The 12,806-nt window shown below is 49.2% G+C and overlaps 1 protein-coding gene across 2 annotated transcripts; it reads left to right on the forward strand.

The window, feature by feature from the left end:
• Positions 1 to 11,959, forward strand: Tmem109 (transmembrane protein 109). 2 transcript variants are annotated; one of them, XM_057777009.1, is made up of 4 exons: positions 1 to 155; positions 8,029 to 8,273; positions 9,904 to 10,006; positions 10,447 to 11,959. In XM_057777009.1, the coding sequence occupies exons 2-4, from the start codon at positions 8,037 to 8,039 to the stop codon at positions 10,836 to 10,838; spliced, it is 732 nt and encodes a 243-aa protein (XP_057632992.1). In that variant the 5' UTR covers positions 1 to 155; positions 8,029 to 8,036; the 3' UTR covers positions 10,839 to 11,959. The 2 variants fall into 2 exon arrangements, with proteins under 2 accessions (XP_057632992.1, XP_057632993.1); XM_057777010.1 differs by lacking the exon at positions 1 to 155 and adding an exon at positions 1,384 to 1,592.
• The last annotated feature ends 847 nt before the right edge of the window (positions 11,960 to 12,806 follow it).

The raw sequence follows: 12,806 nt of genomic DNA on the forward strand, positions 1-12,806 counted from the left end.
TGTCCGCTCGGGCAGCTAAGAGGCTCTCCAGTCGCCCAGCTCAATCGCCCGCGCATGCGCAGACTCTAAACCAACACCCCGAGAGTTGAGGCGCGGGTTTGCTGGCGCGTTTTTTAGCGAAGTCGCACGTGAAGGATAGCGGTGGCCGGAGCAGGGTGAGTGCGGGCCGAGATCCGGGCTGTGGACTCAGCTTAAGGGAAAGATTTGCAGGCGGCAATAGGGCGAAGCCGAGAGGCCTGTGAGCCCGAGTCGGGAGGGGTCGAACGTGGAGCGTGGGATTTAGCAAGCCTGGGACCCGGATCCTCGTTGCTATGCAACCGGGGGCGTTGTTACTAAGTAACCCAGGAGGAGAGTGTTTGGAAAAGCGGGTTCGAGCGCTGAGGCCCGGTAGAGGGAGCAGCTACCAGACTTGGGGATGAGGCCAGTGCTGAACCGTACACCTCCCCTAACCCCATGGTCCCGCCTCCTGCCATCCCAGTTGGAGCCCCCCTTTGGGTACCCCGACCTCACAGGCCTTGCGACGCCACTATGAAGCGCTTGGCAGGACATGTGCTGTTCGAAATAGCACATGCCACTGACACCCTGTCGTCGGGAGTCTGGCCTTGGGAAGGGAGCGGCAAGGCTGCTCCCTTTTGCAGGCACCCTGCCCCCCATACAGTTGCTGGGTAGCAGCTGTCAGGGGTTTAGCTAGGGCTGCCTTCGACCTGCCAGAACGCTGACTTCATTCTCCTTAGTGGTGACTTCGCTACGTTTAGGATCTTCCACCTCAGCAATGCTTCTCATGTGGCTGTTGTATATTTGGATTCACTGTTCAAATAACCTACCCCCCCATCCCCCACCCTCACTTCTTCAAGTCTTCATGTCTTACACTTGTGGCTTCTTGGCGGGTTTCTGATATTCTTTTAGCAAGCATTTATTAGTCATTCTATACGAGGTGCTGGTGATCTCAAGAAAGTTAGTGTCAAGTTAGACTGAGTTGCTGGGAGGCTGTGGAACAAACCGTGAACATGGTGCTTGCACAAACGGTTTAATTTCTCAAAGCCACTCTTAACCCACTTTCAACAGGATTTACACTGGAGGAGATTGAAAGTCAGATAGGTTAAGTAACAGGTGTAATGGTGGTGACAGTTTGTGATAGAATTCAGCCTATGTCCTTTGTACAGAGCCCCTTAGGAAGCTTTGCTTTAAAGTGCACTTTTCTTCTCTGGGCTGCTGACCTTTGCAACTGCTGTCTGATTCTGCCTCAGGAATCCTGGGGCAGTTTAAAAACAAAAAAGGGCTCTGAACCCCTCCCTGGGAGAGTCTGAGTGGGTTGCCCGGGTGGGGCAGACATCCTTGTTTAACAGGCTGTGCCGGCAGTCCAGATGGGCAGTCCGGAGCTGAGGACCGCTGATTCACAGGACGGGCCTTTGAGTAGAGAAGGGACTGTTGGAGCCAGCAGAGGGCACCAAGTCAGTTCCTGCCCTTGTAGTGATTTATAGTGAGAAGTGAAAAAGAAGAGGAAGGAGCCCCAAGGGGGCCGCGTGGACAACTCCACCCTACCCTGGCTGAGCAAACCACAGCTGAACCTAAAGCGACTTCTTACCACCATAGTAAGTAAAGCAGTTTCGCCTAGCTGAGACTGCGCCTGCCCCAGCCGATCTGCAGCTGTCTGAACAGGTGTGGCCAGTCTCAGCAGCGCTATCCAAGGCTGTCCCCTCTCTTACCTCCTAGGTTCATAACCTGTAAACTCAGCAGGTGGGCCATCTCCTAGTGTGAGGGCTCCTCCTCTTGGGAGATTTGGGGGTCTTCTGCTTTGAGCTTGATGGTGGTCGGTGGAACTGTATGTTTCCGTGGGCATTACCAAGGCAGTATTGAAGTGTGGACAATTGAAAGGGCAAACCTGAGCTTCTGGGCTTGGGGATCAAGTCCCACCTCTGCTCTGAGCCAAATGGAGCATAATGCTAACTATAAGGTAATTACGGCTGGTGAGATGCTCCATGGGGAAAAGGCACCTGCCGCTAAGCCTGATGATGGCCTTGATCCCTGGGACCCACGTGGTAGGAGAGAACCAACGTGCTTGAGTTGGTCTCGCTTCCACACATGCATACTTGTACACACATGCTGGTCTTTTGTTTTGTAGTGGTAGGGTGCTTGCCTGTCTGATAGCTCTCAGTTTGTTTTGCAGCTACACACACACACACAGCCGTCAGAATTAAATGAGGTAGATAGTAAGCACTTGGTACTTCTAAATCACTATACAAACAAATTCGATAGCCTATACATATTACTATTTATTGAGTACCGCCCATTTGTCTGAGTAAGGAAAAAGGTTTCAGACATGCTTCCATCTTTTAGAGGCCAAGACTGTTTGGCTCTTAATGACTATAGCATCTTTGTGAATTAATAATTTGATGAGGAACTGGGCCATGGTGGTGTATGTCTTTAATCCTAGTACTCAGGAGGCCAAGGAAGGTGGATCTTTGAGTTTGAGGCCAGCCTGGTCTACAGAGAAAGTTCCAGGACAACCAGGGCTACAAAGACAAACCATGTCTCAAAAAGCCAATAATAATTTGATGAAGGCTGGCATGTACCTCTGTTGGTAGAGTGCTTGCCTTTATCCACAAAGCCCTGGGTTCAGTCCCCAGTGCGACATATGGGAGGCACACGCTTGTAAACTCAATACTTGGGAGGAGGAAGCAGGAGGATCAGGAGTTCAAAGTCATCCTCAGCTGCGTAAGAAGTTCAGGTCAGCCTGGGCTACATCAGACCCCTGGCTCAAACAACAACAAAACTGTAAACTTCTTTTTTGAGATGGGGTTTCTCTATCCTGGAACTCACTTTATAGGCCAGGCTGACTTCAGATTTTCAGAGCTCCCCCTGCCTTTGCCTCCTGAGTGTTGGGATTAAAGGCATGCACCACCAACTGCCTGGCAAAATGTGAAATTCTTAAGAGGCATGAGGAAGCTTGACGGTGGTGGTCAGATTCCTATTGCCTGGGCTTAGGAACTGGTAAAGAAAGCTGGCACAGAAAACCCAACAGGCTGCCGTGGGAGTTGCAGCTCACATCACCCTGACCTTCTAGTAGGGAATAGGTGACACCTGATCCCTCCTGTTGGAGGTCCTTGGATATAGGATCCAACCCAAGATAGCAACCCTGCTCTTTAAGGCCCAACGTGACCCAGATAGCTCAGAAACTAGCCCACGTTTCCCACATCTCCCACCAGTGACAGGTGGGAGCCATCTGGCTCTTGGTTTGTGCCAGAGGGTAGAATGCTTTCCCAGCCTAAGGTTCGTCCCCTTGAACTCTGTGTTTTGCAGCTCCACTTGACCTTAGAGGTCTCGGGAGGGGTGGCGGGCAGCTGTTTCTGGGCCAGAAGTTACCCCAAATGTAGTATTTTTAGAAGTCTTTTTCTAGAGCCTTTTCTGCCCAAATGGGAACATCTTTTCCCTCTCTGCTATCCAGATGGCTCTAGATTTGTGGCCAACTCCCTTAGTACCCTGGCAACCACAAACACTTCAAAACCTGGCCTTTTCTCCACCTTAGAGGCTTGCCTCTAAGCTCTGAATCACAGAAAGTCTGGAGCTGCTGGTGACTTGTTGAGCCTGAGAACAGGATTTGCTAGAGCCTTCTGACATTGCTCCAGCAGAGCTGCCAAAAAGAAGGTGGGCCTGCACATGTTCTTCCTGCCTGCTCCTCACCTGCTCCAATAAGTTGGTCTTGCTGAATCGTAACTCATCCGTGGCATCATATCACGGGTGAGATCAGAGCACAAAGTGCCTGGGTAAATTTTCACCATAATTCCCTGAGATGGTTGGTAGATGCCAAGTGTGTTTTGGCTTACGGATAATCTATTATGTGACATTATCAGTAACTTCTGAATTGAACACGGCACAACAGAATGGTTGTGGACAAAGAAGGAGAGCTCTTTAGAGGCACCTGAATTCACAGCTGGGTTTTCCCACATACTGCCTATTCTTCCTGGATTTCATCATCAGGGGATAACAATGCCAGCCTGGATAAGTACCTGTGAGGTTAAGATTAGTGCACACAAAACCAGTCCAGTGTCAGCTTTTCATTCACAGTAATCTTCCCTTAAGGGCTGTTCCTTAACCCTTTGCTTATTTTGGCTTTAGGAAGTTGAAGTCATTGTGTCAGTGGTGTGACATAACACACACACACACACACACACACACACACACACCAGCAGTTTACACACAGAAATATGCCCCCAGCAATTTTCACTTGTATGTGCGCATGCGCACACACGTACACGTACGTACACACACACACACACACACACCACCAGTTTCTTTTTCATCTACCCTTTCTGGTTCAGGGCTCACATATCCCTTGTAATTTAATACATGGGAAGATATCTTTTATCAAAATCATTACCCTTTTGGCTTGGCTTTCTGCAATATCTTCAGAGGAAAAAGGTTGAAAACAGCCCTTTCAAATATACCGTTTATGTGACTAACGCCATTTTCAGAAAGCTCTCTAGATCACCGCAGGATTGGAGTGGGGAATTGCCAAGGGGACCAGCCATGTCTTAAAGAATTGGTATCTCTGAGAAGGAAGAGTGGCTAATGATGGAGTTGATTCCAATGCCCAGAGATTTGGTTTATTACACGTATATAATGAAACATCTAGAGAAATCCAGAAAAGACAGGGCTTGGCGAGCTTCCTGATCACTAAATGTACAGAGGCTTTCTGATGGTGGAATGTCCAGAGAGGGCACGGAATCTCTGCACTCCTTCCCCCGTACCATGGGCTGCCACCCCTTACAGCTGGCGTATGTCACTGTTCTAAATTTATAATAGATATCTGTGATTATCCAGCCAGTGAACCTGTTCCCCTGTACCAGTGTTTTATTGGGGGGTAGGGGGTGACCACCAACCAGCTTCCAAATCATGACACAGAGACTTATTATTGGTTATAAATGCTCAGCCTTATTTTACGCTTGTCCCACTAGCTCTTGTAACTTAAATTATCCTGTTTCTCTTCATCTACGTTTTGCCTCGGGGCTTTTTTACCTTTCTTTTTTTGCATATCTTATTTTCACTGCTTCTCCATGTCTGTCTGGCAGCTGCCTAACTTCTGGCTCCGGTGGGTCCCTTTCTTTCTCTCTCTTCTCCTTTCTTCTCTCCTGAGCCTAGATTTCTCCTTCTACTTATTCTCTCTGCCCACCAGCTCCGCCTATCCTTTCTCTGCCTAGTTATTTAATAAAACAATTTTTAATAGAACAATTAAGTGCCTTAGCAGGCAAGATGCAACAGCAAAACATCCTTATATAATTAAACAAATGCAGCATAAACAAATGTAACACACCTTTGCACAGTTAAAGTAGTCCACAGCATAAACAAATGTAACACACCTTTGCACAGTTAAAGTAGTCCACAGCATAAACAAATGTAACACACCTTTGCACAGTTATAGTCCACAGCATAAACAAATGTAACACACCTTTGCACAGTTAAAGTAGTCCATAGCATAAACAAATGTAACACACCTTTGCACAGTTATAGTCCACAGCATAAACAAATGTAACACACCTTTGCACAGTTATAGTCCACAGCATAAACAAATGTAACACACCTTTGCAGTTATAGTCCACAGCATAAACAAATGTAACACACCTTTGCACAGTTAAATAGTCTACAGCATAAACAAATGTAACACACCTTTATATAGTTAAATTTACACATTTCCCCCGAACTCTTGACTCTCCTTAGCCAATTGATGGAACCTGATAACGGGGTTGTAGGAACCTCGACTTGTATCTAGACAGAGAGCAGATAAAATAAGCTAGGACTTGGTGACGTCATCTGAGGTTGTGGACAGGGGTCCCTTGCCGCTCATTGCTCGAAAGCAAATACTCAGGAGAGAATTGGTGGGAAGGCAATCAGATTCACCTAGGGCCTGCCTCTGAGAAAACAGGGCGCTGTTGGCCTCAAATCTCCATCTTATGGAGTGCAGATAAATAAAAGGGTTTTGTAAAGAGTGAAGTATGGTGTGGGTGGGGGTGCTAATGCTGAGTCTCTCGTGTCTTCTCATCCAGGGCATGCAGCTCCCTCTTTTTCTTCCTTCTGGCCAGAACATCATGAGAGATAGACCTTGGCTTCAACCTCCTGGGGCCAGGTCCTGTAGTTCTTAGATAGACATTACTTGTAGGAAAGTTGGACTTCATATCCATTTAGTCACATGTTTTGTATTAGTTGGAGCGTGGAATTAAAGAACAAGGAAGGATAGTACACACCCTGATGTAATCCAAACATTACCAGAAGTTATGGATTCTGTAAATATAAAGAGTACTTAGCAGTTACCTAGCTACTGTTTTAGGGGTCAAGGCCATGCACATGCTAGGCAAGCCATCTGTCACTGCGCTCCCTGCCCTCAGCAACAGTTAACATCTTAATCATTAGGGCGCAGCTTCTCTTCAGTTGTTAATAAGGTGTCAGTGGGCATAAGAACAGGAAATAACCTTGGAAAGGATAACCCACTAAACAATGGTCACTTCTGTGTAGACGCGTTCAGCCAAACCATTGGTCATGGGAACCAACTCCATCATTAGCTGCCTTTCTTCCTCAGAGGTTGAGGATGAAAGTCTCGTCCTTCCAAAGGCGTGGGTGGTTCCCCTGGCAACAGCCCCTCTGATCCTGAGGTTATCTGGGAAGATCTCTCAAAATGGCCTTATTAATGTAAACTGTATGTTGGAAAGGACTGTCTTTCACCCTTCATCCTCTGAAGATGTTGCAGGAAGCTGGCTAAAAGGCCATTTATTTTGACAAAAGGTATCTTTTTTGTTCTTTTCAAACAAGTATTAAATTAGATGAGATATGTGAACTCGAAGCAAGGAAAGATAGCTGAAAAACCAAACTGCTGGTGTGTGTGTGTGTCTGTGTATCTCTTGTGTGTGTGCACTATATCATAACCATTGACACAAACTGACCTCAACTTCCCACTCCCACTAGACAAAGGGATGAGACTCTGCCTCCGGGTAGGCAGTGTCAAAACCAAGTGGAATTAGAAGATGTCCAGTGCAGAATGGATTGCTTGCTTGCTGGGGATGAGGTCAGAAAAATAAAATAAAATAAAATAAAATAAAATAAAAACAAAACAAAAACGCACACATAGTCACAGAAATCTTGCAGTGCCTGTTGAGTGACAGAATAGGAGGAGCAGAGTTTAGCTTTCCCAATGCTTAGAATGGTTCTCTACTTTGGATAGTTGAATCATTGAGGGCCTCATGTCCAAGACCAAGTCACAGAGAGGCAATGCCATCAGTACCAGTGTGCTTGGATACAGACATTGACACTTTGTACCACTCTCAGGCAATGCCACTGAGGAACCCAGCTTGAGATCTGCTGAATACTTTGACCCCCAGAAAGAGTAGGATTTGGAATCTGAGGCTTGGGTTGAAATCCTTCTAAACCCAGAGACCTTGCACAAGTGCTCACCTGCAGACTGTTTCTTCACATCTATGCCCACAGGGACAGGGAGAAAAACCACCTTATGTAATGGCCCTGCAGAGATACTGCTGCAAATGCAGTCCTCCTCCTATGCTGTTAACCGAGTGCTTTATTTTACATTGGTGCACGGTGGTAATCCTACTTACAAGCTATTTTTAAGTTACTTTTTCTATCAGCTTTGGCTTTAGTACATTATAAGCTTTTGGGATGAAGCCTTTAGAGACTTACAATTCCCTCATGACCATGGTGCCTAAGACCTACGTAGAGACACACCTTCAGATTTTGGAACTGGAAGGATAGACTGCAGTGAGATCTTGGCCACTTTAAGGCATAGAACAGTAATTCTAGTGAGTTGATCTGGTGGAGAATACAAAAGAGGAAGCTGTGAATCAGGTGGCTGTGCCCAGCTTAGATTGCAAGTCCTGGTTCATCCTTTTTCGGTACACAGCTCTTTTCCGTTTAACTGGGATGCTTGCTATGGGACCAGGGGTGGAGAAGGGAAGGACAGACAGCTGGGAAAGTAAAATTATCCATCAGATCTGGTTCACTGCTTACCCTGTGGCCCTCTCTCGACAGACGCAAACATGGCAGGCTCAGACAGCAATCCATCCTGGAGCCGGCGTCTGTTGAAAGCCGTCCTAATGGTCCTAGTGGCCCTTCTCCTTGTCCACTCATCATCGTCCCAGTCCCATCGAGACTTTGTCTCACCCGGCCAAGAGAAGAGGGAGGCCTCAGCTGATCTTTTGACCCAGATTGGCCGATCTCTGAAGGAGACACTGGATTCCTGGCTGGGGCCGGAGACCATGCATGTGATTTCAGAGGTAAGGAAGGTGCCTGTCGTGGCTGTGTGCTTAAACAAAAGGAGAGACATATGAACGCCACCTCCCTTGTCCCCACAACCTCTCTGTCCTAGTCCCCACTGCGGAGAGCCCCACCTTCTACAAATACAGCGCAGCAATCCTGCCTCTAGCTGGCTGATTGCCTGGTCCTTACCTTCCGGCCGTTAGCCCCACCCCATCTTCCTCCAGCTTCTGTCCATTTGGTCAGAAAGGCTATAAAATGGCCAACTCTTCCAAACTCATGTGGGTACCCATGGAGTCTTTGATCTGAGCCAGACCGAGCTGTCGGAGCACAAAGAGTCCAAGTCTTCACCTATGAAGGTGAGGTAGGGCTCATGAGGGCCTGTGACAGGATCAGTTTTTCCAGCCAATGCCATTTCTAGTGTGGTGTCCTTTCTGAGAGTTGATACCAAAGTGCCCAGCCAGTGGTTTATAAAATCCACAACAGGCACTGGAAAACTGCTCAGTGGGTCAAGTGCTTACTATGCAAGTATGCAGGTATGAGTTCCAGTCTCCGGAACATATGTAAAAACTGGGCATGGTGTGCATGTTTGTAACCTTCAGCAGCGGAAAGTGGGGTGCGCAGAGACAGGTAGATACCAGCAGCTTGCTGGCTGGCCGGTCTAGCAGGAACTAGAGCTCCAGGTTCAGTTAGAACCCTGTCTCAAAAAATAGGCTGGAGAGGCAGCTCAGAATTAAGAACATTTTCTATTCTTGCAGAGGACCTGAGTTTGGTTTCACTACCACAGGTGGTTCACAACTGATTGTAACTCCAGCCCCAGGGAATCCAACACACTCTTCTGGCTTCTTTGATCACCCCCTCACTCCCCCCCACATATTCATTCATGTATATAAACACACATGGATACATAAATAAAAATGAAATCTTTTTTAAAAAGTTATGTGGAGACTTGAGGAAAGCATTCTGATGTTAGTTTCCAGTCTCATGTGGGCCTATGTAGGCACACATGCAGACATGCATGCAAATCCATAACGTAGTGCACACATGCAGACACACATGCAAATCTATAACGTAGTGCACACATGCAGACATGCATGCAAATCCTTAACATAATGCAAACATGCAGACACGCATGCAAATCCATAACGTAGTGCACACATGCAGACACGCATACAAATCCATAACATAGTGCACATATGCAGACACGCAAACAAATCCATAATGTAGTGCACACATGCAGACACGCATGCAAATCTATAACGTGCAATTGATTGGCTCCTCCTCTCTCACAAGGCCCAGCCCTGCATGGACATTCTCTCACACGCCTTCCTGATTCCCTAGGAGGCTCGGAGGCCTCCAGTTTCATAGCGTGGCTACTGTGGGTAATGATAATCCGCCCCCATTCACACACAACCGCACCTCCTGCCACCTCCAAAACATCTCAGCTGACCAGACGTCCTGGATTCTGGGTCAGGAAGGAGACAAGGCAGAAGAGCCCCCTCACTGGACTTAGAGTCCATGAACTTTTGACCCAAACCCATCTCCACTGGGGAAGAAACAAGGTCAGAGATTTCCCTACAGGTAGTATCTGGGCTGTGAGGACCAGACAGGAGAAGAGCCTCATTCATGATGGATTTGTCTCTTTCACAGACCCTGGTCCAGGTGATGTGGGCCATCTCATCAGCCATCTCTGTGGCCTGCTTTGCCCTGTCTGGGATCGCTGCCCAGTTGCTGAGTGCCCTGGGGCTGGATGGTGAGTAGCAGAGAATTAGATAGTTAGGGCTGCGTCTGACCTTGTCGGTGGGAGTTTATCTGTGTGGGACTAGACATTCCCCAGCTGTTTGCAGATATCCCCGGAAGTGCAGTAGAAGGGAGGCTGGAGATTCTCACCTCTGTCCCGGGGGTTTACTTGTGTTGACATTGTGCAAAGGTGTAGTATTTCCTCTTTGGTTAACCACAGCCCTGGGAAGCAGACTGACTGTCCCCATATGATAAATAAAACTCCATGTCCACAAGAGTAGTAGTGTTCCAGGAGTCCCGTGGCCAGGAAACTGAGATTCACACCTGTCTCCCAAGCCTGCAGGAGTGGCGGTGCCTCTGCAAGGCTCTCGCTCCCTCCTGCTTCGCTGGCCCTTGCCCCTCTTTGCCCTCACCACATGTCGAGATTGCTGACTCTTTCCTTTTCCTTTTCAGGTGAATATCTCACCCAGGGCTTGAAGCTCAGCCCCAGCCAAGTCCAGACTCTTCTACTGTGGGGGGCAGCAGCACTGGTCATCTACTGGCTGGTGTCCCTACTCCTAGGCTTGGTCTTGGCCTTGCTAGGGCGGATCCTGGGGGGTCTGAAGCTTGTCCTCTTTGTGGCTGGCTTTGTGGGCCTGGTGAGGTCTGTACCTGACCCCTCCACCAGGGCCCTGATGCTCCTGGCCTTGCTGACTCTCTTTGCCTTGCTGAGCCGGCTCACTGGCTCCAGGGGCTCAGGGGCCCACCTGGAGGCTAAGGTGAGAGGGCTGGAACGCCAGATAGATGAGCTACGTGGCAGGCAGAGGCGAGCAGCCAAGGCACCCCGGAGTATGGAGGAGGAATGACAGGGCTGTCCCACAGTGACACCCTCACCATACCAAAGAGCTGAGCTGCTTCTGGGTCTCGTGGCCCTCCTTGCAGCCCCCTGCCCTGCCCTTTCCTTGTGTCTGAACACTTGACCCCTTGACCTCTGCACTAGCCCCTAGTCGAGAGAAAAGAACCTGCCCTCTGCAGGTGCTCAGTCAAGGGATGGCTCCCTGCCCTTTCTCTGCTCCCAGCCTGCCTCCCCCAGGACAAGCTGGAAGGGCCCCAGCTTCTGCACCCAGCCAGCACCACTGCCACCGATCTCCGTGATGATTAACCCGCTGTTGCCTGGCTTCCTTACAAAAGGCCATCCTAGGCTGAAGCTCCTGTTTGACTGCACTCCAGCTCTCTTCTTCCTACTCAGACTCCTATCACTCCACATCCCAAGTCCCTCAAGACCCTCACCGTATTCCTCATTGCACAGCAGTGGGAAGGGGCAGGAGATGCTAGCTCTGAGGATAAGGGAAAGCAGGGTCCCTGGGGGCCTGCGCATCTGGGTTCTGTTACCAAGTGCCTTAATAGGAGTCAACAGCTCCCGCCCATTGCCCTTTGCCATGTAGGAAAGTGTGCTATGGCTACTTTGTGTTCAGAGAGAGGAGTCCCTCGCAGAATTTCAGCTCTCCTGCAGCCAAAGCAAAGGCTAACTCTCCTGCAGCTGGGGCCCTGCAGGGACTGTCAAACGCCCTTTGGGGGATTTCAGGGATCTTGAGAAGGGCAGGAGGACCCAATGTCTTGCATTTCTCCTCCTGTCCACTCTCTGCCATCCCCAAGCAACTGTTGATCAGTGTTGTGTCCCAGCAACTGGGAAGAGCATGACCTTGCCCTGATCTCTTCTACAGAGCCCAGGGCGAACCTACCACTAACCCTTTCCACCAGGGCACTTGCTCACTCTTGGCCTTGGCCTTTAGGGCCCTCGTGGAGGGAGGTGCCCTGTGCCAGGTCCAGCACAAGATGTGAAGACTAAATGCCCATTCTTACTGATAAGGTTTGGTGTGGAATCACGGCTGCAGTGATATATATTTTTATCGCGCTTGGTTGGTTTTAAATAAAGTGCACGCTATTTTATTATCTTCTTCTGAATAAAATGTATTTACTCAAAGTCCCTCTGCTGCCAGACTCTCTTCTCTAGCAGGGAGCTGCTGGGAGGAAGGGAGACTCAGGAAGGCAGGCTGTACCTGGTACCCCTTCCTCCGGTAACTTGGAGGGAGGCCAGCACTCTTGTAAAACTTGCAGATCTGGCAGCAGGCTGGGGAACTGAAAGTACTCCTTCCGTTGGGGAGCTGTGATGCCCCGTGCTGGCCTGGGGAGCCTAGGAAGACTGGCTTTCCCTCCCAGACTCAGGAATTTACCACACCAAGGGTTTCACTGTGGTTCCAGGTGGTTCTGTTTTGTGGATGGCCCAGGCATGTCTGTGCTGCTTTTTCCTCTTTAGGTTGCCATGGAGATACCAGATCATCTTCTGAACCTCTCCCAACACTACCCGGGGGCAAGGTTGGGTGGGACCTGAAGTCTCGTCTTCTTTAGAAGGGTTGACCAGCCTGCACCCTTTACCTCTGGGACTCTCCCTGGGGTGGGGCTGACTGAGCACAAACTGTCTCTATGGAATGGCCCAGGGCAGGCCCAGGGTTGTCATCTGGCCTGGTTTGGCCTCTCCTTTGCCCCAGCAGGTCCCTGAATTCTATCTCTGATTCTAAAGAGAGATGCCTTTACAGCTGAGATTCTTGTGGGGAGGGCATGAGGCAGAGGAAACGTTTTTCCTTTTTGGTTTTTGTTTTTTCCTTGATCGTCAGCTTCCAAGAGAAATCGCAGAACTCACCTTGTGCCTCCTGGCAGAGGCCATCAGTCTGCTCAGTCTCCAGGAAGACTTCTTCCCGACCTGAGGCGCAGGAGCGCTCTGGGTCTGGGATCCGTAGGGCACTAGGACCCGGCGGGGCGGAGGGGGACAGCCC

The sequence above is a fragment of the Chionomys nivalis genome, chromosome 8 (genome assembly GCF_950005125.1).
Source record: "Chionomys nivalis chromosome 8, mChiNiv1.1, whole genome shotgun sequence".
In the NCBI taxonomy this organism is placed as follows: domain Eukaryota; kingdom Metazoa; phylum Chordata; class Mammalia; order Rodentia; family Cricetidae; genus Chionomys; species Chionomys nivalis.

Coding starts and splice junctions, on each gene's coding strand:
- Tmem109 (XM_057777009.1), top strand. CDS start 8,037: ATGGCAGGCTCAGACAGCAATCCATCCTGGAGCCGGCGTCTGTTGAAA. Junction 8,274..9,903: donor CCATGCATGTGATTTCAGAG/GTAAGGAAGGTG, acceptor TCTCTTTCACAG/ACCCTGGTCCAGGTGATGTG. Junction 10,007..10,446: donor GAGTGCCCTGGGGCTGGATG/GTGAGTAGCAGA, acceptor TTTCCTTTTCAG/GTGAATATCTCACCCAGGGC.